This window comes from Xenopus laevis, chromosome 4L, assembly GCF_017654675.1.
Source record: "Xenopus laevis strain J_2021 chromosome 4L, Xenopus_laevis_v10.1, whole genome shotgun sequence".
NCBI lineage: Eukaryota > Metazoa > Chordata > Amphibia > Anura > Pipidae > Xenopus > Xenopus laevis.
The window spans coordinates 27,616,600-27,643,167 of NC_054377.1; the positions used below are offsets into that span (position 1 = coordinate 27,616,600).

The following is a 26,568-nucleotide window of genomic DNA, read 5'->3' on the forward strand; positions in this document are numbered from 1 at the left end:
TTTTTTTTTTCAGAACACATTACTTAGCTTTGTTGTAAATGGAATATTCAAAGAAGGTGAGTTACGGTATACTTATTTAAAGGGATTCACATTTTATTTCTGTGACTCCATTTACTTTGAAACACACCACACCCCTCCTTGCCACTGTGACAATATATTTTTCAGTATTCCCAGTATTAATGAATCATAAGGATATTGGACTATATATTCATAGATTAACCCGTTACTGTTCCTTTAAAAGGGGACCCGTCGCCCAAAAAAATGATTCATAATCCTATTCTCACATTAGTCAAGCAAAATTAACTTTAATTACACTATTATAAATGATTGAATCTTGTTTCCTTCAGTCTGGGAATTCATAATTAAAGCAAACAGGCGGGAGCACTTTTGTGGGCACTTATTAAGGCAAGCCTTACATCATCTCAAAATCTTGCACCAGAATGGGGGACCTGATGTCCATCCTATGCCCTGGCTACACAATTAAATGAGAGAGGGGAATGTGTGGAAGACCGTGGAAAGTGAAAGTAATTCTGACCTGCCTCTATGCCTTAGGCATAGAGGAGGGGCAGACAATATTTTATTGACAGCTGAGATTTTTACATGAGCTTACAACAGCTATGAATGTTTTAATAAAAAAAAAAAATAGAAATTGGGTTTCATGTTTAATTTGGAAAGGACTTTTATTATACAGCTTTTGTGTCTGGGTGACAGTTCCCCTTTAAGAAGGGAACAGGGTTGGGTTTTATGCAAATCTAGTCACCCTTTTCTTTTTTTGATGTCTTATGTTTTTGAAATCGCCCCTAACCAGTTAACCTTATTTTTGTCTTCAAATTCAAAGTTGAAGGACAATCAAGCAACCCTGTGCGCGCTTTCAGTCGGGTGTTTGCTGCTGTTCCAGGCAGCGATGGAGGGTAAGCCATAATACTTGTCAAGGATTGTTATCTTAAGCATTTTATATAAATGAAGTTATAAAAATGAATTGGTTTTGTTTTTCCCTGTTCAGGGTTACCAATACCAGCTCAGTAAGCCACATGCTGACTCTTACAATTTGATGTTAGTTTCTGGCATTTTTCTGATGGGCTACATAGTTTATGCTGATATTGGAGGGAGGAAAACAAATTCATTGAAAAAAACAATTACTAAACGGTAGAAAAGAAGATCCTATGCATCCATGCAAGTTATTATTCATTGTATACTGTTAGAAAATGATTTGTGAAAGTGAATTGTCTCTTTAATTCATAAACAAGTGTTAAATAAAGAAATCACATTCTTCCTGTTTGTAGAACAGTCCACAAATTACCATTCTACCGAGTAACCCTCTGTGTTAATAAACCCTACCTGCCCCCCTCCCCCCAGCTACATGCTTTCAGGCATTGAGATAAGGAGCAGCTTAAGCTGGCCATAGATGTAAAGATCTTTTCTCTGTCGTCTTAGGGGGACACAGGGACGATGGGGTTAAGCTCCACCCTCCAGGAGGCAGGACACTTGAATAAAAATTAAGGGGCGTGCCCTGTTGGGCTTAACCCCGCACACCGTGCTCTAGTCTTCAGTTTTTCAAGTGTCCTGCTACCAGGAGGTTGGACTACGCTCTCTATCTAGAAAATAGATGATTCTACGGTCAGTCCTGTCTGACACCTGGGGTGATACTAAGAGCAGGGTTACCTGTCTCTTCTACAGTTAGCCCCCAACACGAAGTAGCCCACCGGGGTCAATTTCTAGCCATGAAGGCTATACCGACCATCCAGACGTTGCCTGCGCCTCACTGGAGGGTAGAGGGTCTGGCCGGTGAAAATCCTTAGTAAGTATGGGCAGAGGGCTCCAGTGGTGACATTCTGCTGCAGAATTCCCTCCCTGCAACCCCTCCTAAGAGTTTTCCCCTGGTGCGGGTTAACCTCAGTCAGTTGTCGGAGGACCAACCTTGTCCGTCTCCTCTCCTCTGAACAGCGCTCAATGAGTGCCTCCGTACCGGCTAGTCCCTCTCCTGGATGGCTATGCCATCGTTACCAGACAGTATCCAATGCGCTGCTAGCATTATTCTCGGCAGGAGAGGAAGCAGAGGTGAGCGTCTTTAGGAGGAGCAGAAGGTTCAGCGCCATTTTGCATTGCCGCGCGCCGCTGGAACGCAGATGCGTTCCAGCGGCCATTTTGAAAGATTAACGGCAGGCTGCGAGAGACAAGGGCGCCGCACGGATATCTTTGGCTAAGCAAATGATGCCACAATGATAATGGCTCATTCTGGTGGTGCAATCAAGGTGGAAATACCGGCATAAGCTAGTACAGAATCGGTTACTAACCTCATGCACGTTTGATCACCAACAAGGGCTCCGAAATGGCAGAAGGTAAGCCAGTGGGTTACCACAAGGGCCGGGGGAGGAGAGAGTACCCTCCACAGCGCAGGTCTTTATTGCATGCGCCTTGTGCCAGTTGTTGCTACAGTGTGCGCAGCTGTTCAGTGAGGCACCAGTAGCGTTACCAATTGAAGGTGTGCTATTAGAGACTCTCTTACAGGAACTGGGAGGCGACTGTGTCATTTAACTACAAGCCTCATTTTTGGCAATTCAACTCCGTTCTTCCTTAGTACCACGTCAAGGATTACTTGCCTTACTGTTAATTTAGGAAGGTTTTTAAAAAAAGATAGGAGCCTTCCTAAATAGTCAGTCGGTAGAGTGCAAGCCCCTGGTTGATACCCTGGTCCAATAGGTTGTGGGTTGTTTCCCACATCTGCTAGAAACTCCGCTCCAGAGCAGCTCTGTTCCGCTGTGCTTTAACCTACTTTCGAGAGTGATGGTAGGGCAAGTGCCAGAAGTCCATCATCTGCCTTTCATTTGGCTGCCCCTTTTGGACAGTTCCAATGATGACATTACTGTAAATGCGGGACAAGTCATCCAAAAAAAAAAAAAAAAAAAATATTAATCACCTTCCAAATTTCTGGCGGAATAATAAAGGTGTACGTGAGATTCTAAATATCTCATAAACAGCTGAATAGCAAGGCACAGCACAAAAGCTATTCAACCACAAATTGTTCTTTATTCACATGAACAGCTGCCTGACTTAATACAAGGGGAATGGAATACTCCCAAGAGAAAATTCAAAGCTATAAAGAAGTTGTCATTTTAATTCCAAAGGATCTGGTACACTGTAGTCAATCCCCTTAGCAGTGGAGGCTCTGCTATCCAGACTGTCACAATTACTACTTGCCAGTGACGAATGGCGGCAGCATTCAGGAATCCGACGGACGATAATGGGCTGTTAAAAGCTAATTATCTTCCGTGTCAGCATTACGGCCATGTCTGGTATCCGCTGGGTGTCCATCGCCATTCAAACCTTGATCGACTCATATCCGACTCGTATGATCGAGAGTGTAAGCCACTCCAGAGATAGCAGAAGCATCGATTACTTATGTAATTTCGCATACTTCTCAAAGTATGGCCCGCACTTCAGTTCTGTCCGTTGCTGTGGGAAAATCATTACAGCTCAAAGACTTGTCAGTCTGACCTTCATTCAAGAGATCTCCAACGTCACTCCATTCCTAGGGCAATGGTTATTTGGAGAAGAACGTGAGTAAATCATTGCTCAACCTACATGAGGAATTAGTACTCTTCTGGCACGAGCTAGATCCAGATCTTCAGGATCAGCAAGGTATGAAAGAATTCTAGTGGCCATGGTGCATATCTAGTCTACAGCGGACAAAACTTCTTCATGACGGGTCATCCCCTCCAGAATCAGGGATCACATAGGGGGCAAGTTACTTCGATAACAACCTGACATTCTGGGAGGTGAAGTCTCCACTTTTTGGATGCATGAGTCAACAAAGTGTGCAAGAAGGCTAACTCCTAGACTTCACAACTCCTAACTCCTAGACTCATGTTACCCAGAGTGCTATGGCACTCCAACAAAGCACAAGCTCTTTTTTCTTTCAATTATTACAGGATGGAGCAGTCTGGAACTATTGTAAAGGTACCACAACCGAAGACACTCTGATGGTTTTACACCAACATTCATAGTTCCTGTTTTGGTCTCAAACAATTGAGATAGCTCATCCGTCCCATTTGGTTCAAAATGGAAACCCTACATCCCCCTGATTCGAGAGATGGAGCAAGTGCAATTAATGATGTCAGTAGATATCCAGGAGGTATATATTTGCATGTTCCAATTTGGCCCCTCTCTAGGGGTATCTTCGAATTGCCTTGAGAATCGTCACTACCAGTTGGTAGCACTTGTTTGGTCTTCTCTCATCGCACTTCATGTACTCACTAATCTGATGGCAGTATCAGCAGCGACCTTGCGACTGCAGTGGAGTTCAGTTTCCCCCAGATGGCCAATTTTTACTTAAGGCCAGGTCGGAAGACAAAGCTAGGAAGGTTCAGTATCCAAACCATTCTGATACTCGGGAATTCCAGTGGGCATTCATATGGTAGAGACTTCAAATTACAACCCGACCATCAGATGCTAATTCTATGACTAGAATCAACACAATCACACAGTCCTTATGTCTCCCACGGGGCAAGCAGGACAAGGTCAGAGGTCAAATCCGTTCACTGTTGTCCAATCAGAGACCAAAAAGTCTCTTAGCGATGAGAGAGCTGGGGCCAATGGTCCCGGCCAGTGAAGTGTCACATCGCATAGATACACTTGCGGCCATTCAGGCGAGTTGAGTCCGTAGGAAAGGGGATTCTCTGTCTAGAATCATCAACTTGTTTTGACAAGAAAAGATATCCAGTGGTGGTTACAGCCGAACAACCTAACCATACAGCAGTCATGGGAGACTCCGAATTGGAATGTGTTACCCACACATGCCAGTCTGCAAGGCTGGAATGCATCATAGAACAACCTGTCTGCACAAGGAGTTCATACCGACGATCAACATCTTGATGTTACGAGTTGTAAAAAATAGCACTAAACAGATGGGCACATCTTATACAAGCAAAGCTGGTGCAGGTCTAGAATGAAGACGAGTCCACAGTAGCTTAGATAAATCCGCAGGGAGGAACGCACAGCTGAGCAGCTCTAGCAGAAGTTTGACAAATCCTGAGATTGGTCGCCAGACAGCCTTGTAAGACTATTAGCCATACACCTACCTAGAATGCCCAAGACTAAAGCTAACTTCCTCCGACATAACCAGGTGTGCTGGGTGAAGCTCCACTTCACCCAGAGGCATTCACGGAACTTGTGAATATTTGGGGACAATCACAATAGATCTAATGGCTTACAGTACCAACAGACAACTTTCAAGATTCTCACTTGCTATCAAGACACACTGACAACGAGAGTGGACGCCACGACTCAGTGCTGTTAGTTCGATCTATCGTACACTTCCCTGTTCTCCCTATGCTCCTCGGGTCCTCTAGAAATTCAGACAGGTATCACCACGGGGTTTTTTGTGGTAGGTCCTTACTGGCCTCGGACGATATGAGTTGCGAACTTGCAGGAGAGGTGGTTGGTACAACCTATCTGACGAGAGGGCAGCCCAGAGCTTCTGCGACAAGGCACAAAATGTATCTCAGTCTGGGTCTAGTCACGTTGACGGAATGGCTGTTGAGTCGCCCACCTGGTAAAGGCATGGGCGAGCGGTGGAAGTTGTATCTGGAGTGATCAAGGCACACTAATCAACTCTTCGAGATCCTAGTACATGTGGCACTCATACTTTAAACTGGTGTAAGAAGGCTGATCTTCCTGGAACATGACATTCCAAGGATATCATCATTTTGCAGAGGAGTCTACAGCTAGCTCTCTGAAGGTACGGTGTCTGTGCTATCTTTATGTTCCAGCATCAGTTAGCGGTGGAAGAAATTGTGCATTTTTGCATGCAGTAGCACACACAGCTCCGTCCCTTTCGCCCACCAGTCGCAGGTTGGGATTTTAATTGGTACTCTTGGCTTACTGGAACCAGCATTTAGTCTCTGAACTCAATCTTTTAAATTGGCTCATCTTCAAGGTGGCATTTCTGATGGCATTTCACCAACCATGAGTGTATATATGAGCTGAGGGCACAATTCTGTAATCCAGCTTCTCCGGTTTTCACGAAGATAAGGCTTAGTACGTACAGTTCCTTCATTATACCAAGGTAGTTCCTCCTTCATTAAATCAGGAGATTTTAGTACCGTCGTCGCTCCCAGCTCCTACTGACAACATAGTCAGAGCACTCCGTGGGTGCATGAATTAGTCAAATTCTTACACCGTTCGCAAACTCGCATCATACCAGCGGGACTTGAAGAGGTCAGGCAACTTCCAAGATCCCATTGCCAAATTCATCAGATTAACGCTCTTATCAAGCATATCATACAAGTAAGGTCACCACTAGAAGGTATCCGAGCCCGCTATATTAGAGCAGTGGGAACTTCTTAGGCGTGGTGTATCTGTGACTCACTGGGCCACATCTGCAAGACAGCCACCTATTTCGGTGCATACATTAAAAATTACAGACTCAACACTCTTTCCTCAGCCAAGGCCTACCTTGGTCAAGAGTGTTTTCAGTTTTCACACCAATGTGTCTAAGCTCGTTCCCACCCTGCTGTTCCGGGACTGCTTTGTTAAGTCCCCATCGTCCCTGTGTCCCCCTAAGACGACCGAGAAAACAGGATTTTTGATACTCACCGTTAAATCCGTTTCTCTGTAGTCGAAAGGGGGACACAGGGCTTCCCGACCCATTAGGACGAGCTTAACCATGTTTCGTTCCAGGATAGTCCCTGGTTTACCTTGGCTTGCGTTTAGTTATGGTTATGTTCATATTGTTCTGGTTTCAAAGTCTTTGGGACAAACTGAAGACTAGAGCACGGTGTGCGGGGTTAAGCCCAACAGGGCACGCCCCTTAATTTTTATTCAAGTGTCCTGCCTCCTGGAGGGTGGAGCTTAACCCCATCGTCCCTGTGTCCCCCTTTCGACTACAGAGAAACGGATTTAACGGTGAGTATCAAAAATCCTGTTTTCTGTATCATGAGATAATTATCTCAAAACGATCGTTTAAATGTACGATGTGTCCAACTAAAAAGACAATTTCAGGCGATATTGCCAGGAAAACTGAGGGGGCTGCCTGCTTGGCCCTGCAGAGATAGATTGCACTGGGAACGATAACGATTTTTTAACCTGGTCGATCAATTTTGTGACAGATGTCGGACAAAAAAATCGTAAGATGTACGATCGTTCGAATCCCACTAACGCCACGATAATTTGACGGATTGGTCGGATTCCGCTAAAATCGGTCGTTCGTCAAAGAAAAATCTTTGCATCTATGGGGACCTTTAGTATACAGAGACTTCTCAGTGGACTGGGTATTTCTTTTGAGTGTGGCCTTACAAATCAGAAAGTAGAATGGGACTTTTGTTGGCAGAACTTTCTGTACTTTGTGCTGTTTTTACTGTGTGCTCCAGCTAGCTGGAGAATGTATTTAAAAAAATAAATATTTTTTTAAAATATGCTAATGAATAGTATAAAAAAGTAATCGAGATAATGTCCCATTAACTTGGCACTAATGCTTGAAATAACTGAATTACTTATTTTGCTCATCTTTATCCTGACACAAATATATCTATTTTTATAGCAAGACAATAAATGAATAGCATCTGTGTTCTCAGTGCGGCATTGAAACATAAACTGAATAATATTGCATCTCCGCTAAGGGATGCAATAACTGACTTTATTTTGGAATCCTGTTGGTATCTTGCAGCCATTGCACACATGAATGCTATGTTGCTATACAGTTTGGTTCCAACAGCACATTCCTTATTAGAGATTCTGTGCAAATGCTTTGTCTGATGTTTTTACATTAATCTCATGTTTAAAAGGCTGCTTCTAGTGAACGATGAACAGTTCATAAGGGACGCCACCACCGAAGAGATACGCAAAGCCTTTGCCACACCTGCTCCTACTCCCTCCAGTAGCCCAGTCCCCGTCCTGGCACCTGTGCCTCAAGAAATGGTGCAGGCGTTCATTCAGTTATCTGGCATGAATGCAGAATGGTCTCAGAAGTAAGTTTATCTCCTTGGAATGTCTTTTTAAATTACATTTTTTCCAATCCGAATTGGAAAACCTGATTCTTCATTGTGTCACTTCTCATGGTTCCATTTCTCCTAGATTCTGAGGTGCCCCTACTTTTTTCACATCTTACTATTGGACACTGGTCCTGCTGGGTTTTTAATGTACTATCAGTTTTTTCCTACCGTCCTACACCCTTGCTTTTATAACTACACCAGAACTTTCAGTTAAAGGAGTGTGTGCATCAAGTGCTGCGATTGAAACTAAAGGCTTTTATATAAAGTAGGGACTGAACTTTGTATTAGAGAGACAGAGCAAAACAGCAAATATCTGGTATGAGGATGAGTAGTAGTGTGCATGTGCCTTTCAGTATGTCTTATTGTGATGTCTTATTGTGTTTATTTTTTTGCTATTGTTGCAGTGCTCATTCTCTTGTTTGTTGCATGTTTGGGAGGGTAGCTTGGCGAAGCACAACTGCTAGCTAAGATAGTTATTTTAGGGAACTGATTTCTTAGTTTTACAAGGGGATATAAGGGCAGAGTGACTGTGCTGCAGTTGGTTCGCCCCAACTGATTTGTCATTTTGATGGAAGATTTTGTTGGCGATGCCTCTGAGCTGTCATGTACCAAGTAAACTGATTCCTGGGGCACACTGTGATTTCAGTCACTGTACAAGAATTGGGCAGGACAAGACTTGCTGAGCAGCATTTTGCTTGCCTAGTGCGAAGGTTTGCAGTAGATAAGTGCCCAGCCTATTGGGGAGGCTGCACAGAGGTCATGGTTTTAAAGGGTATTTTGCAGAGAGAGACTGTACAACTGATGCAGCTATTTTAGTGGAGAGAATGGGTAGAACATTGGAGGAAATATTAAAGTAGAAATGGGGAATTTGCTGTTATATTATAGAGACCTGGACATAAAAGGGAAACTGGGTAATCCATGACAAATTTAAATTCTCTCATCACTTTAGATGTTGCCCCACCGACATGTATTACCAGCAAACCATTACATTCTCGCATACCTGCACTGTGTTGCTCACTCAGAGAGAGGGCAAGACAAACCAGTTGCTTATCTTATTTGACAAGTCTTCTTTCAAATTATCTTCCACCAGGTGTCTTGAGGACAACGGTTGGGACTTTGACCAAGCAGCTCGAATTTTTATGAAGTTAAATGTAAGTATTTATTAGGCAAAATATAAACTTCAACTTTGAGTTCATGTCTAAAAAGCCTTTTTTTATCATAAAATTGAGTTTTGGCACAATCGCTTTCACGGTCGGCAAATGGGATTTGGTAACCGTTAATTTGTTACATCACATTGAAAAAAGCATTGTGCGAGAGAGATCATGGTGCTTTATTGCTGTGGCACTGACGCATATTAATAGTGGGTAAGAGGGATTTTGATCACTACTCTTGAACGGGAATTATTATGAGAAGGGAGGCGCCATGACACACACATACCAAGAAATTCCTCTTTACAGTTATAGGGGGATAAACCAGATCCTAATTAATAATTGTTCTAATTAATACTAAATCTCTCCACAGGAAGAGGGAAAGATTCCCAGTGTTGCCTTTATGAAATGACTTTCCCATTCAGCCGTACAATACCCTTCTTTTGAAAAGCGATTTTCTGCTTCAACGTCCTCTATAATAAAACAAAAGTTTGTGGTACAAGATACAGAACTGGTGGTTCTTTTTGAACCTGCTTCCAACTTTAATCCATACACAGGCTTCTACCCCCAGGATATCCTATATGTACAGTGAGAGCTCTATACCTCATCAGAGGCAACACACCCCCCTATACACAGCTGTGACTTCCCATCGCCTCTGCCAAAGGAGCGCTACCTATCTATAATTTTATTTATAACCTCTATAATAACTACTTGGCAACAGAGGGTGGGGCCTTAACTGTGACTCTTTGGGGTGGATGGTGCATTTCAGAGCTGGAGAACAGAAGTCATGAAGTCAAGTTGTTCCCTTACACATTTTTATTTTATCAACCACATTGTTTCCAGTGATCTTTATAAGAGACACTTCCGAGAAATTCCTTCGTGAGAAACCTGGTGAAGCGGCTATCGCCGTTTCTTTTCATTGCATGGTACAGGTTTCTTTTAACTATATTTTATGAAACATTATGTTCAGTTTAGTATTTGAAACAGTAAAAATGTCTGCTAGTGATTCAGAATTCAATTTTGGGTCTAGTGGTGAATCATACTTTAATTTGGACCCTTTTATTTCTTGTTGTAGGTAAATCTGGGGGTGCATTACCAATGAATTATATGATGATAGGATGTGAGAGCTCTTATGGGCTTGCTGCTCTTACCTGCAACTTGGAAGCTTGAGGGTGCTTCCTCTCTTTCCAGTTGTGTGTTGTCTTGTTTTAAATAACCTGAGCTAGTTTTAATAGGTCTGCATACAAATATTTTATTTCTTTTTTTTTTTCTTTTTTTTTTTTATTACACCAAATAATTTGTTTCAAAGAATTGCAAGTGATTTTGTATGGGTGACAGCATCACTGTGATGTTTAGAGGGGTTTTTTTTTGTTTTTTCTAGACAAACATGTACAGACTGAGAGCTCTTGCAGAACCACAAAAGGTTTAATAGGAATGATTAGGCCATGTAGCTTCACAGTTGTTTCTACTTTGGCTAAGCTTTTTTCTCTCTGCTAGTGCCTTGTTGTATACCCTTGTTTAGATATCAAGGGCATCTTACAGATGCAGCTGTTAATCTTTGGAAGCTTAACATCGCCAATGGTAACCAAAATATTAGAAAGCCCTTTTCCTGTTCAATAAGGGGGGGGGGGAGAGTATGAATGATTGTTATGGGATTGTGTAGTGTGTATGTAAGGACGAGAGTGAGCCTTGCTATCTTTATGGGCCTAGTATGATTTGCCCTAAAATTGAGGTAGGGTTGTGTGGGATTTGGGTTATTGGTTGAGTGAAGGGAGCCATGAATGTGTGAGGTTTTGGTGGCTGCTGGTATTTGTGAGGATTTATGTGGGCCATATTGGGGGGTGGCAAATATGGCTTTGGGGGGAAGGGGGGGTTGAGTGTTTGTTGGTGCGGGGGGACAGTTTGTGAGGGTGGGCAGGGCATTGGGTGGTTGTTAGTGTTGGAGAGTGTTTGTGTGCCATAGGGGGGATTGGATTTGGCTGGGTTTAATTTGGGTGGTTTCTGATGTTAGGAAGGTTTATATGGGCCATAGTGAGGGAGGGACAGGGCACTGGTTGGTTGCCCATATTGGGGATGGTTTATAATGGGCCATAGTGAGGGAGGAATGGGGCATTGGTTGGTTGGTTGTTGATGTTGGGAGGGTTTATGTGGGCCATAGTGAGGGTAGGACAGGATATGGCCTGTGGTGGGAATTGGGTGGGCTTATATGGTCCATAGTTGAGGTGGGAGGACTGATCATTGGTGGTATTTGGGTTGATATTGGATTGAATGAATTTGTGGGATGGTTAGCGGAGGAGTTAATGGGAAGGGGTGGTGTGGAGAGTTGAGTCAGTGGGGATCATATTGGGTTGACTTTTTAGTAGAAACAGGTTGAGGAGTAGTGATTTGGTATTGTTTCCATGTTGAAATGAAATATTAGGTGTTACATATAGGATGGCTGAAGTATTAAAACATGAACCCAATATTTCATTCCAATATGGACTTAACTTTGTTAGGGGTTGGGGGTATTTATGGATGGAACTGTACTTTAGAATTCGGGCTTCCCAAGTAACTGGCAACCCAACTTTTTGTTAATTGTATCTGGCATTTTGTTAAAATCCCAAAGAAGCTCATGTGCTAATACAGTGGAGGAAAGGAATCATTTTAGGGGGTTGGGTAGTGTCTGGGTGTTCTGGAATAGAAGTGTGGTGGGCCTGGGGATGGCACAACTCTCCTAAAGGGGTTGTGAATTCTGAAGCGGATGAGAACCAAACGTGTAATTGTGTTTTTTTTTTTGTTTTTTTTTTAATTTACAGGCAAGCTTGTTTAATTCCAAATCTGCAAATCCTATTGCCTATTTTTCTAGGTAGAGATGGAATTAAATATGTTGCAGATTTTCTACAAGTGAGTATGAATGTGCAAAATGATTCAGGCATAAGGGCTTTAAAGTGATATGACAGGTTTTTCCAGCCATGGCGCTATCGCTCCTGTTAATGTCACATCATGCTTGGCTTTATCCCCAAGTGAATGAAATTGGTTCCAGTAGCATAACTGTATCTGTATCACTCCCTCGACCCCTTGGGCAGCCAATTGGCTCTTTGTAGCAAATCGAATTATTCTCAAAGCTCTAAACTACAGTGTAGATAAGATGTTTTAGAGATTGTGTAAATGCTCAGAATCTACGTTTTGAAATGTATTCATCTGTACAGCATTGTATCCTGTTCTCCATTTAATCTCCTGTATTGTGTGTTCTACATTAGATCCACTTTCATCCTTTGTGAAGCAACAGAATTTTCTTGTTACTTCTTGTTCACTATAAATTGTTTAATAAATGTTTTTGGTACAAGCTGTGGCCCTTTCTTTTTGTTACCTTTAGAGTAGAACTAAATCATTTGAATGAATATGACTGGAAATGCTGTATTTCTTCATCCAAGCTCACTGTACCAGCACATACATTCAGTGGGCCTTTTTAACTGTAATGGATCCAGGGCTTCAAAGTTGTTCATGGGAGCTTGCCATCTTTTAAGTGTTGGTGACACTGCTTATGCTCCATGTGCTATAGGCAGCTGTTGAGGCAGCTTGAGCAGGGGTGGGTCCCCTTTGTCACGGGCAAGCGATGACCTCTGCAAAGCAGGAAGCACTTTAAGCTGCAGTACAAATCACGTTCCAGGGTCGGCAATGCTTTCAACACATGTCTTCCTACAGCAGGTACGTATTCCAGAAACCCTGTAAAGTCTTATTTGTAAGGCTCAACGACAATAAACAGATTATTTGTAAGTTCTATGGGGCTGGCATTTCCTTACTACTATGTCGTTACCAGGTGATGGCAAAAAAAAAAGTAAATATGCTCTTACTGTTATTTTTTATAATGGATTTCCTTGCATGCTTTTCTATATTGTAAAATTGTACAGCACTGTGTATCCTAAATGTTATATATTGATCATATTATTGCATTTCTGACTTTGGGACTCTTACTTCACTGTATGATGACTGAGCTCCTCCTTTTACAATAGTAAAAACACACAGGTTTATTTAGGTGGAACCACAAAAAAAGCATGTAAAATAATGCCCGCCAAGTTGGGTGGTTGGGCAGGGTGGGAATGGTTTGGTTTTGGGCTTTTTGTTTTTAGGGGGTGGGTAACAGGGTAAAAGATGTTATGCGTTTTTACTTGTCTATATGTTGCATTTAACGATCTTTGAACTCTCTCTAATCCTCTTCTCACTGGCAATCTAACCCCCTAGCCATTCTGATACAAGACTGTCCCAACTATACAAGGCCTTCAATATGCCAGTATCACTGAAAAGGTGTTCCTTTTTGCATATTATATCCTAATATACTTAGGAGACCCAGAAGACCCTAATACGGTCCTCCAAGCTTCCATTCTACACTTCATAGAGGGCCTCGGTACTTGCCCCTATAGGCACCCTTCTGACATGGCGATCCTGCCGAACACCCTGGCCACCCCGCACAAAGCATGGTCTACGGCGCTAAAGCTTCTTGGCTACCTGCCACTACATCGGTCACCTAACCTTCCTTTGTGGGGCAACGCACTTCTCCCCTTCTCTTACATGCCTAACTGACTTCATATACTGGTCACAACTAGGCCTGAAGAAGCTGTCTGATCTAGTACTGGACGCGCAATTTCCCACATTCCAAGACCTGCAAGAGCGGCTTCTCGTTCAACAAATCCAAACTCATAGCTACTTAAAGCACAGGCATGCTTTCCAGGCACCGTTTCACATCCTTACCCAAACAATGGCCCGATTAACCTGGAGAGTACCCTCTATCACCCCAATCCTGCTAAACTATTGTCCAGATTATACCATAACATTATGCCAATGATTAAACCCCCTTTCAATAGAGCCTGCCTCCTGTGGACACAGTCTGTTCCTCACCTCCGTCAAGAACAGTAGGAAAAAGCGGTAGACGGCCTACAGTTTGTTCATCTCAATAAGGTACAGACTTGTACAATATAAGGTTTTTCCATCTGGTTTATACAACCCCCTTAAACTAAAAAAAAATTGTGAAAAGCCAGGACAATCTTTGCCCCAGATGTAAATTCCCAGATGCCAATTTTATCCACATGATCTGGTCTTGTCCCCTGGTAAAGGTATTATTGGCTAAAGTAATGGAGACTATAACCACCGAACTGGGCACACCACAGATAGTTGACCCAGTGGTCTGTCTATTAGGAGTGATTGATGATATAATACCCACCAATGTGGATAGAATTTGGTTGTGCTCCCTTATGTTCAATGCCAGTGATTATGCACTGGATGGGGAACACCCACCATATGGTAGACGGAGCTCTCCCACTCATAAAGCTTATGTATGAAACAATGGGGGCAACAGACAACTTTGACAAGGTATGGGGGGCATGGTGTGATCCAGACCCTCTGGAACACACACTACCTGCTCTTATGCGGTTTCTAAATCTTTACCTCCATATAAGCACTAACAACCATTAGCAACGACTTGTAGTTAAGATACTGTATCTGCACCAACACCATTTTAAATTGTTGTATTCGATCACAACTGGCAAATGCTATTTTATTGTTTTTGTTAAAACAAAAAAATTTACCTTTTAAATAAAAAAATTAAAGGATTTATAACCGCTACTGATAATATCTCTGCATATATAGTCTGATATTAGATTGTCACTATTTTTCGGACATTACTTTCATATAATTGGTGTCTGTCAATTAATGGCCCGAGCATTGTTTGATTTGTTCTTTACTTTATATTAATCGGAAGGGCTAGTTGCAAGTTGGAAGAATGGAGCGCATGTTTATTCGTCTGATATAGCCTAATAATCTGCACGTCTATGGCCAGCTTTAGACATGGCTTTCCCAATGGCATCTGCAATAGTGACCACAATGGAGTTCGCTAGAGAAGGAATATTTTGTAGTGAGGGACTGGGACAGCTGATTCGCCCACTAAGGGGCCCCTGAATAGGCATAAGTACCTGCCCTGGGAAGGTCTCTCTGTAGAGGAATTTTCAGGCATAGTTCCCAGGGTGCTGCTGTTGCTGTCCGTACTGTGTGTGAGCAGAAATGCTGGATATCCAATGCTGTTCCCCATCTAACTGGCGCCAATTGTGTACACCTATGTGTGATGTCACAAGAGTGCTGCATACCACCGTGTGTCTCCACAAAATGGCGCCTGTTCCATGTCTGGCCCCTGGTGTCAGTGCTAGCCGCTGACTAATGCAGTCCATTCTGATGGGTCTCCTGGAGATCTAAGGTCGAACCTCCTGTGAACAGCACACTTGAAAAGCTGAGGGGAAAGTAGTAGGGGTAAAGCTGAAATATCCAGGCACGCCCTTTTATTTGCTTAGCTAATCAGGGTTGCAGATAAGGTACTTGTGGGTCGGATAGCAGGTCCAAGCAGGTAAGTATGCGGGTTTGGGTTTAACAAATTGATTCCGCTCAGGACTCTATCAGGATGTCTCAGGACCTGATTCCCCAATGGTGAGTATACCTCCCTGGAGACCTGCTTATTGGTGATATGCGGGCCCGCCTGATACCCGCGGGTGGGTTGGGTTTGTGCTGACCTTGCACCCCCATTTGCAGGTGGATCCAGGTCGAGCTCTTCTTCCTGCTGTCCCCGTCCGCCACCTTACACTGTCGACTTTTATAGCCGCGCACCTGCTCGCCCCACTCCTTTTGTGATGTCATTGATGGCGCGGGTCTATAAAAGGAACTTGGAATGGCGGGGGCGGGTTTTACATCACTGCTGCTTATATAGGGGCTCACAGTTACCACCTGACCAAATTTCAATCCATTTAGCAAATCACAGACTTACCTGTATCAAGTTAGCTATCCAGTACACTTGTGATACCCTAAGCTAATGACAAGCCTAACATCTATGCAATTAACTCTTTAACTGCCACCCTCTCATGTATGGCTATGAGCCTATTTGGCTCTTCGCTTTCAGGTTCGGTGGGTCTGCAATATGCAGTAACGGAATAAGTGCTAGTCTCCACTGGACCTTGTGCACAGGGAAATCCCTGTTTCTAATTGAGTACTGGGGAGTGCCATCTCCCTTATTACCAGGGATTAAAGGCCAGGGTCTGCATGGGCAATCTCTTTGTTAATGGGAAATTGTGTGGGGCACTACACATTCTCATGGTACTACAGGCAGCTGTTTAGAAGCTCAGCTTTGGGTCTTCGGAAATGAGGTTCATGTGCCACAGAGGCTGATGTTACAGGGCTGGTAATTAAATTTGGCTGTAGAAGGAGCTGGTTTCTGTGCTGCCATATAATGTGAGCCTGAGTGAATTGCTAATTGTCCTGGTATCATGATGTTTATTTTAAAAAGGTATATAGCTAAGAGGCACTTATCCAGTGAAGGCAGTCCCCCTTTGATATGTGCCAGCGATGACCTGTAAATAATCTTATTAACTTCTGCTAAATGGGCTATGCTTTCAAACAACGTAAAACCTTTTTCATACTTAGGGCAGAGATGCAAAGATTCTGGGAGATTTAGTCCAGCAACAATGGCCTCTTCTTCAGACGACTAATCTCCCCAAATCTTCACGTGTCTCTGCCCTTAAAGGAGAACTAAACCCCTTAAAAAGAAAAGCCCCGTCTTCTAACCTAGATAGCTCTCCCCCCCTCCCCACATTGCACATTATTCCAAAAAGTGTCCCTGAATATCATGCTCATGAATCATTGCAGAGTAGCGAAGCAGAACTCATGGGTGCCATCTTCGGATCCTCTTCCCTTCAGCAATTTACAGAACTTTTTGACCCATGTGCAGTTGGCGTGAATAGCATTCTGGCTCCAAGAAGAAGACCAAAGATGTGGAAGATGGTGTCCATGAGCTGCTTTATATGGATATGTGAGCATGATGTTCAGGGATACTTTTTGGAATAATGTGCTATGCGGGGAGGAACCAGGAAGGGGGGGGACTATCTAGGGTAGTGGATGGAGTTTTTAGTGGAAGGAGATTGGGACTGCGATTCCTTACTACTGTGTCTTTTCCCACATGGGAAAAAACAAAATAGTAAATATGCTTATTTACTATTATTTAGTATAACATTGTCTTTCCTGTGCATGCTTTTTTATATTGTAAAATAGTTCAGCACTGTGTATCCTAAATAACTTTATATATTGATCGGGTTGTTGCATTTCCGACTTCAGGACTCTATTTCATTGTATGATGAATGTACTAGTCCTTATACAATATTTAAAACATGTAGTACCCCCTTAGTGCAATAGTATGCAAAAAAGAACCCCCATTTTATGTTTTTTTCAGGTAACCAGAAAAAATGGTGTAAAATACTACTTTTATTTCTAATGCAAGAAATAGTGTACTTGAAAGACTATTGGCTGATCAAGAAATTCTAGTCATTCACTTACAAAATATGTAGGAAGAATCCATTTATTACATAGACAGATGTTTCATATATTGAGCAACTTACCCTGTGCCCCATATGAGCACAGTGAGCACAGAAATATTTACATGAATGTGGTATAAAATCCTACAGATGGGCGCTTCACTGCTGTATAGATCTCTCTCCTTCTGTTGGGGATAAAGGAGGAACAAGCAGAGATGGCAGTTTGGGCAATAGTCCGGTTTATATTTGCATATTTTCTATCAATAAATTACTCCAAAAAGAAGTAGAAATCAAGCACATTTCTTTTTTTTACGTGTGGGGTTTTTAGTTCCAGTCTCCGAATTAGCCCTAATTTGAACCTCCTGGCGTTTTTTGCTGGTTTTGTCTACCACTGTCTCCATGTTGTCCCACACTGCATCTTCCTCCTCCTTAACATCCTGTTCTGCAGGTGAAGTCGCATCTTCCTCCTGGACAGAAAATGAAACATGAAATGAATCCAGCAGTAGATACTGCACGTGCATAGACATACTGTGTGAACACATCACCAGACCAAAAGCCAGTCTTGAGGAGTTGTTCCACTTTAAGTTAACTTTTAGTATAATGTAGATATCAATGTTCTGAGAGAATTAGCATTTGGTTTTTATTTGCTGTGGTTTCTTTTAGTTATTTAGCTTATTTTTCAGCAGCTCTCTGGTTTGGAACGTTAGCAGCTATCTGGTTGCTATATGACTATGAAGATTTTCATTCATTCATCATGGTATATCTAGTGTAGGTAAATGTAAAAACAAAACTGGACTTGCTGAGTAATCATTGAAGACATTTCCCTACGCGGTCTTAAAAAAAAATCACACCCATGCAGATGACAACCCTGTACAAGCACCCAACATAGTTTGAGTCTTACCTCCCATTTTTCACGTGAAGTTAAGAGAAGGCAATTTAACTGCGACTTTAGATACACCTAGGAGTAAAAAAATTAAATTGTTATGTACGTTGTAGAACAGTGTGACATGTAACATATTACTGCCCTGAAACACCTGAGTGAGATCCACGATTGTTCTCTTGCCTTTGTAACTATTTGTAGATTTCAAATTGTTTCATTGTGTGCATTAAACCCTTAGCTGATAAGTAGCATGTGTTAAGTGACACTGCTGTGACATAATTTAAGCATATATAGCACACTTATGGGTACGTGACGATCAGCACCTTGTGCAGCAGTTCTTTGTTCTGATAGTTGTGAATTCGGAGGAACCTATCCAGCCCACAGGAAGCCACAATAGGCATGGATGAGTGGCACTGGATGGAGCGTATGGATCCAGCACTTCCCTTGAGAGCGCACAGCAGTCGGCCTGGAATGGCAATTTGAGAATAATGAAGTGAGACAGAAAGGGACAGAGAGACAGAAAGGGCCTTTGAGTACAAATTTAAGACTCTTACCTTTCCTCAGATCGATAACTGCCACATTGCCACGGGAATTTCCAACAACGACAGACCTACACAACAATAAAAGGAAGTGAGTAACATGAATTTGGTACGACTGGTTTCAACTGACTGCCCTAAAAAATACAATGATCATCCAATGTCCCATAGGAAGTCCACTTCCAACAGCTGTCTGATTTAATAAGAGTCTCTGGGTACATGTCATTTTCTGTCTATTGCAAATGTATTGGTTCTTTAGGGACCATACAAGGGATATACTATGACTCTACAAGAGCATCTTTCTCATAGTGTATGTAGCAAGTTTATCAATGCTGATAAGCAAACTGATTAAAATGCTGAGCACTGCCGCAGTTTGATTCCTACACATGGCAGTCAGAAGTAGCTAAAGAACACTGACTGGTTAAGTAAAAATGCACCAATACGTTGTAAGCTAAATATTTGATTCAACAGAAATTACCCCACAATTTCATAGCACAATTAGCAATCATAATCCACACCAAACACTGTATTTGAACCTCTATTACCTGCCATCTGGAGTGATACTCAGCGCAGTAAGTGGATCTTCCTCATACAGAACCTCTAAGACTGGACGTCTCTGGGGGCTGCTTGGATCATATACTCTGACCTGCAAGAAACTATGTTTGTCAGGGAACACCAAAATAGGGGCACGGAGGGCACTGCAAATATTTAGCAAAGGAAGTTGTCGAGTTGAACTGACCCTTAGACAACAAAACTCACATGTCACCTAGAACATTCAACTAGCTTGCCTGTCATGTCATAATATGGGAGTAATTATATTCTCCAGTAATAATGACTTCTGATTGGTCAGCTGCAGCAGTAAGATTAATAATATTTCTATTATATACTAATTTTGTGAACTGTACCAAATGATTGCTTGTTGAGCAACTAATAATTAGTGGCCTGTCCCCCAGAAAGGCAGTGGTAATAATATCTATGGCTTCTAACAGGAGAGAGTAAGTGCTGAGGAGCCAGTCCCATTGGCCTTACATGTATTATTACCAGAGGTCCTTGCAACATGTTCATCTGGTATATTGATTTAATGTAGAGAATAGCCAACTGATCTATGGGTATACAAGTTAAAAGATTTCTCACCTGGTGGTGACTTGTGCAGGTTACAATTTTCTCTGACCCTGGAAGGAATCCAAGATCCCTTATCCAGACAGGCACATGGAGATCCAGCCAATCATTCCTTACCTAAGAAGAGCAGCACATTGTCTCATATGGTCAAAACTGATGTCAAATATAGTCATTAATGCTATTACACTTACATTTTTAGCTTTAAAAAGGGGGGCCTCAGGTCTCTCCAAATCCCAGATTTTTAGGTCAGTCTCTTTGCCTCCTGTTCCAAATCGCTGATGCTGAGTTTCACATTGTCGCATCTTCTCAATCCCAGCTCCAACCTGCACCTCTAGCTAATGAACATATGGGAAACTACTATTATACACAGCTGCATAAAAATGTATTGTGTGTATGTAAAGGTTAATCGTATATTTAATTTCTCTTATGTATTGTATAGGGCACAGTCACCCTTTATTTGAGCCTCCTTTTCTCAAGCAACCAACTAAATGCACAGCTTAACCTGGATAATGATTCATTACTTATACCTTTGATGTTCCATCCATGCACCAGAATGGTTAGACAGTTGGGAAGATTCTATAAAATTCTAACCTCAAAGAGTAATAGTTTTTTGTCTTCAGGGGTCAGAAGAAAGAGTTGGAAAGTGGCAGAGAACAAATGAAATTAAAAACCTGAAACATAGAAAATGAAGACCAACTGCCAGGATGTCAAGAATAGGACATTCTATAACATACTGAAAGTTAGCTTAAAATTAAGTAAGCCCATTAAAGCAGATGCAAGTAGCTGTTAGTCTGTCTAGTGATTTCAGGTTCACCTTAATAAAGCAATTACCAGTCGCACTTGGAAGCAGGGCTGCATTCGGCATTAACTCTAGTTTTTGAGGGGTTTTTTTTTTTTGTACCTTCCTTTACTTTCTTTTTTTCTATTTTCTTTAAATTAGAACACATCCTTTAAATTTTTCATTCTAGAGCCTTTAAGGGCTAGTCCACACGAAGAGATTCGGGGAGATTTTGTCGCCTGTCGACTAATCGCCACGTCTTTTGAGCGACTATCTCCCCGAACTGCCTCAGCGTTTTCTCCCATGGGCTACAATGAAAAGTCACCTGCGCTAATGCACACGCGGCGATGCGTTTTCAATAGTCGCCCAAAGTTGCCTCAGTGAGGCAAAAGAGTTGCTGCCCACGAGGAGGTAAGATATGCCATTTAAAGTAAAGTATCTTTTACTCACATTATCAGAGTCCCCAGCCTTCCACACTTTTAAGAGTCCAGACTCCACGCATGTTACAAGAGCACTGATAAAGACAAAGCATAGTTAAGATAAGGAAAACATCACTTCCATATAATTTTAACCAGACACAAAGGAGGAATAGCTTTTCATTTGAGGCAGTGTAGGGTTTTTTTTCATGGAGAGGACAGTGAGGTTGTGGAATGGCCTGCTGGGTGATGATGTGATAACAAATTCTGTAAATGCCTTTAAAGGAGAAGGAAACCCAGTCGGCCAAAAACCCTCCCCCCCTCCCGTGTGTTGCCCACCCTCCCTCCTCCCCCCTGGCCTACCTGTCCCGCTGGGCAAATGCCCCTAACTTGTTACTTACCCTTCTGCGCAGGTCCAGTTCACAGGCACCATCTTCTTCCACGCGATCTTCTTCCTGCTTTGACCGGCGTTTTGGCGCATGCGCAGTAGGAGCATTTCGCCGGTACAGATCTACTGCGCATGCGCCAAAAGTCACAAAGTTTTCCGATTTCACTTTGTGACTTTTGGTGCATGCGCAGTAGATCGTACTGGCGAAATGCTCCTACTGCGCATGCGCCGGTCAAAGCAGGAAGAAGATGGCGTCTGTGAACTCCGTAGACTGGACCTGCGCAGAGGGGTAAGTAACAAGTTAGGGGCATTTGCCCAGCAGGACAGGTAGGCCAGAGGGGAGGAGGGAGGGTGGGCAACACACGGGAGGGGGGGACGGTTTTTGTGCAGACTAGGTTTCCTTCTCCTTTAAGAGGGCATTGGATGATTTATTTTTTAAACAAGTAGAATATCCAAGGCTATTACCTACAGTTAGTTAGTATAAGTATTGATTTAAAGATATATATTTATATTATATATGGAATTGTATAGATAGGTATGTACAAGTATGTGCACTGGGGTTTGTTTGGAGGAGTTGGAATTCATTGATGTTTTCTCAACCCAACTATGTAATAATGTATAAGAGCTCCCCATCAAGCTAATAAGAAAGTGTTAATTACTTATCCATAACAGCAAGTCCTTTAAATGTCCCTTCCCCTCCTCTGCACTCATGAATTTCAGTGAATTTGGATTTTTCGCTGCTAAAAACTCTGACTGTGCCATCTCCACAACCGAGAAGAACCTGGGAAACGAAAGACAGGAAGTAGATCTTTTCCCTTGGCTAGGCAAATGCACATAGCTTCAATATGTAAACAATATTATAATAGCCAGATTTAAAATACTGTATTTGAAGTAACGATTTTGTAAACTTTTTTTGTAAATTTCCTTGCAAAGGGTAACACAAATGCATTGGGCTTTAAAGGGTAAAGTGCTCCAGAGTTTTCCATGGATTTACATTTTTTGTCTGACTACTGCTGATTTCGGAGCTCACTCCACTGCCATATTTGCTTGTTGTATTTTCCAGATTCACATAACACAGGAGTACACTAAAGTTACTCACCTCAGACTCTTGTGGATCGCCCCAGCACATGGCAGTAACCTCCTGGCCCTTAGTTATGGAAGCCACATCTGTGTAATTAAAAGCTTGTTTTTTTTGAAGATTAATGCCTGTATTAAAGTCAAAAGACAAACAAAATTAGACTTTCGCATCCTCCACACCCACATTCTTCTCTGGCTTGTGATCAGCAATTGGCACATGCACAGGACAAACTTATCTTTGTTCTTTGTGCTGCCTTCCAGTGCCGCTGATGGGTAGGGGAGAAGGGGTCAGATCCCTACATTATTGGCAGAAGTGATGTCATTAAAGATGGTTGTTGCAAGATTAGTCCAGGGCAAATCATTTATCAGTTGCATAAAAAAGTCCCGTTACTTCTCTAAAAATTTACAAAGTAAAAAAGGGTTTTGGTCACTCCAGACTCACCCCCTGTGTGTTCAAATTAGTGCAGCTCCATTTTGATGAACCTGTTGCTCAGCCTCCAGCATTCCCACTGTAGTCATATATGCAAAAGGATAGAAAGGCGGCACTCCGGTTAAAAAGAAGGTGGTTTATTGCAACAGGTCACAGACCAACATCACTGACGCGTTTCGGGAGCAACTCCCTTAATCACTAAGGGAGTTGCTCTCGAAACGCGTCAGGTGATGTTGGTCTGTGACCTGTTGCAATGAACCACCTTCTTTTTAACTGGAGTGCCGCCTTTCTATCCTTCTGCATTCTCTAAAAATTAACCAATTCAGACGGGGTTGAGCAACTGTGTCCTTTCTTAAAATGGTATTACTTCAAGTCTTGTTTAGTTGCCCTTTTTTACCCAGCCTTTCTCTCTTTCTTCTGATAAATCTTTATTTCCAGTCATCCACTTCTGCTTTTCCCACCCTTTTTCATATGCTTTCTTATCTCTGACTTTTGGTGCAAGTAGAACACCTAAACTTGACTGTGCTGCCACTTACTACAATGGGAATCACCTCCCCACTGTACAGAACTTTTGTTTCTAGTTATGTCAGTTGTTATGCTTCTGCCATTGTATTTTTTCTGCATTTCCCTCATTGCCCTTTCTTTTGAATGTTTCCATTATCACATGTTCCCTTTTTTTCTCCCCTCTTCTACCCATTCCGACAGGCCCAGATTTGTGCAGAGGCCGGGCGGCAGGATTTTAGGGGACGGCATGCTGTCCAACCACACCCACACTGGTCCAGAAACACTGGGGATAAGCAGGAGATACAATCGTTTTTAAATTTCCTATGTGCCAATCCCCATTGCTTCCGATCCCGATGATAAAAATTTGAGCGAACAAACGGGAGGGGACGGGGCGACAAACAACAGCGGGCCTAGAGGCGCCTTATATGTAAATCCGGCCCTACATTCTGAGTGAACTCCCATTTGGCAGCTTTCTGTTCATTTCTAATTTTGATTTAATTTTTTATTTTTTTCTAACATGCTATTTTATGTTATACCACTGATTTCAGTGTAGTGAGGTTGTGCAGTTTGTAAACATGTAGATTAAAAGGAGCAGTCAAAAAGTGGTTAATCTGCCTGCAGAACTTCACCCAATATGCTAAAGTAATTAGATTGATACAATGTTACCAGACATCTTCATGTAATAGTTAAAGCGGCAGTTCACTGTGACAAAGCTTAGCACTTCTGAACTGTATACAACACTTTTTTAGTTGCTTTCTATGTTCGTATTCTGTACTTTTTTTAAATAAAATGTTGATTTTAAACATGAATAAGTAAATCATTTTCCTCCGTCTTTGTGAAGGGGAAGCCTAAAAATGTACAAAGCGTCCGTATATATACTCAGTAAAATAGGTCACCCACTTTTAAAATTTGATAAAATGTGCTCTGTGATGACTTTAGATAGCTTCATCCCCTACTGGGAAAACGGTCTTTACAGTCGTGGGGGGTTGGGTACCAGTAGGTACCCGATGAATAAAAAAACCTAAAATGTTGAACTTGATGGACGTGTGTCTTTTTTCAACCTTACTTATTATGTTACCTACTATGTAATACTCGCAACATGGTTCCATGGTCAGAATATCCCTCATGTCCCGAAGGTGCAGATCGCCCACGAGCACCCTTAATTTGCTGCAGTGTTTTATGTAGGTCATTTTTAACCTTTTGTGTACAAGAAATCCCAGACTAATAACTATTATCATAAGGTGTAGATAACTCCTTTCAGAACTGCACTGTGTATGTGTATCCAGGATCAAAGCTGAGAGCTGGTGCACAAAATCTAACAGCATGAGCCAACACACTGTCTCCTAAACGAGATGGATCTCACATCGAACCGCAACAAGAATCCCATATGAATCCTGCCTATTTGTCGTAGGGGGAGAACATTAGTTTTTGACAGTAGTAAGTTCTAACCTTTGAGTATTCCAGTCTCGGTTCCTACCCACACGTGATTCCGAACGGGCGCTGCCATAGCTGCTAAAAGACTTGCAGTCACTTCCGGTTTGACACTTCCTGGCAGAAGCCGGAAGTTATCAATCGGAGTAAAAACTTTAGGGAATCCCAATGCCGTAAATTGAGAACGCGGGAGAGTTGTGATGTCAGTCTGTCTGATGCTTTTGTGGGACATAATCCAGAGGATTTCAGTTTCCGGCATTTGTAATTGCGCGGTTGTTAAGTTATAGAAAGAACTAGAGTTTAGTAGAAGGGAACGCTGCTGACCTAAATGGGCCACCGTACAACTTGGTAAACAGGGCCCAGTGGCACACACACTCAGTCAGGAGCCCAATATTACTCCACACTGACTGCATATACAATACCCTGGGCTGGAGACTAAGAATTGGTCCCTATCAATATTCTTTGACTTGATTATTTTATGCATATATTCCTTTCTCTGATAAAATGCAAACCAAAGAATATACTAAATAAATAAATTTAGCTGTTTGTACCTGAATATCATCCAGCCACTCCTAGGGTTGCCACTTTTTCTGGAAAATAATACCGGCCTTCCTATATATTTATCTTTTTTCCCTATTAATAACATTGGGATAAACCATCATTTTTACCAGCCAGTTAGGGCTGCCACCTTTTCCGGAAGAAAATACTGGCCTTCCTCTATATTAATCTGTTTCCCCTATTAATAACATTAGGATCAACCATCATTTTTACCGCCCAGGTGGCAACCCTACTCCCAGGTGGCAACCCTAGCCACTCCCAATTACACCCAGAGCATGCCCAAAATGGTGACCTACTCAAAGCTGAAAACGGCCTTCCTATATATTTATCTTTTTTTCCCTATTAATAATAACATTGGGATCAACCAGCATTTTTACTGACCAGGCCAGTAAAATACCGGCCAGGTGGCAACCCTACATGGGCTGAAACTCGATCAAGAATCAGTACCTACACAGTAATCAATCCTGCACCAAGAACTTGTGTTGGTGAAATGCAAAGTCTTATGTTTCTGTGCTGAAATCTTCTGTGTGTATTTGCACCCAGTGGCACACAGTAGTTGGCACCCAGCAAATCTCCCAAACATTCCTCTCCGTTGCCAGTAATTGAAATCACTGGTGGTATACCCAATTTAGCCTATTCGGCAGAATAGGCCAAGAAAGCGTTACATGTACATGCAATGAAGGATCCAGGCTTACAGTTTGATAAGTTTGATAGATCCAGCTTGTATTAAGTACCGTAAGGGTTAAGCTGAGCTCAGAAAAAGATGAAAAAAATAGGAACTCATAGCTAGGCCAGAGTTTTTATGGAACTCAGCAATACAATCTCTCCATTGGCATTGGATACTCCTTTATTCTATAAGTGTTTTACATAATCTTACATGCTTGGGGGCTTGCTCACATGCACTATTATTAAAATGTTTTTTTAGATTGCCAACGTATTCCGCAATGCAGTCGAATAAATGGGTTTATGCAAAGAAACATACAAAAGAGCTTAC

General features: G+C 42.2%; 2 protein-coding genes across 2 annotated transcripts in view; one reads left to right on the plus strand and one right to left on the minus strand.

Annotated features, from left to right (window-relative positions):
* nxf1.L (nuclear RNA export factor 1 L homeolog) overlaps positions 1–12,461 on the plus strand; it is a 38,937-nt gene extending 26,476 nt beyond the window's left edge. The window contains exons 17-21 of the mRNA XM_018257637.2: positions 14–56; positions 839–911; positions 7,782–7,964; positions 9,079–9,139; positions 9,510–12,461. Coding sequence (XP_018113126.1) covers positions 14–56; positions 839–911; positions 7,782–7,964; positions 9,079–9,139; positions 9,510–9,548 — 399 coding nt within the window. The 3' untranslated portion in view covers positions 9,549–12,461. The remainder of the gene's footprint in view (positions 1–13; positions 57–838; positions 912–7,781; positions 7,965–9,078; positions 9,140–9,509) is intronic.
* A 5,026-nt stretch (positions 12,462–17,487) lies between these two features.
* wdr74.L (WD repeat domain 74 L homeolog) lies at positions 17,488–25,114 on the minus strand. The gene is given in 11 exon segments (NM_001097880.1): positions 17,488–17,924; positions 18,359–18,415; positions 18,661–18,803; positions 18,892–18,947; positions 19,419–19,519; positions 20,008–20,109; positions 20,184–20,327; positions 21,221–21,284; positions 22,234–22,355; positions 22,674–22,780; positions 25,035–25,114. Coding segments are annotated over 11 exon segments (1,131 nt in total). The 5' UTR covers positions 25,093–25,114; the 3' UTR covers positions 17,488–17,747.
* Positions 25,115–26,568: the final 1,454 nt, after the last annotated feature.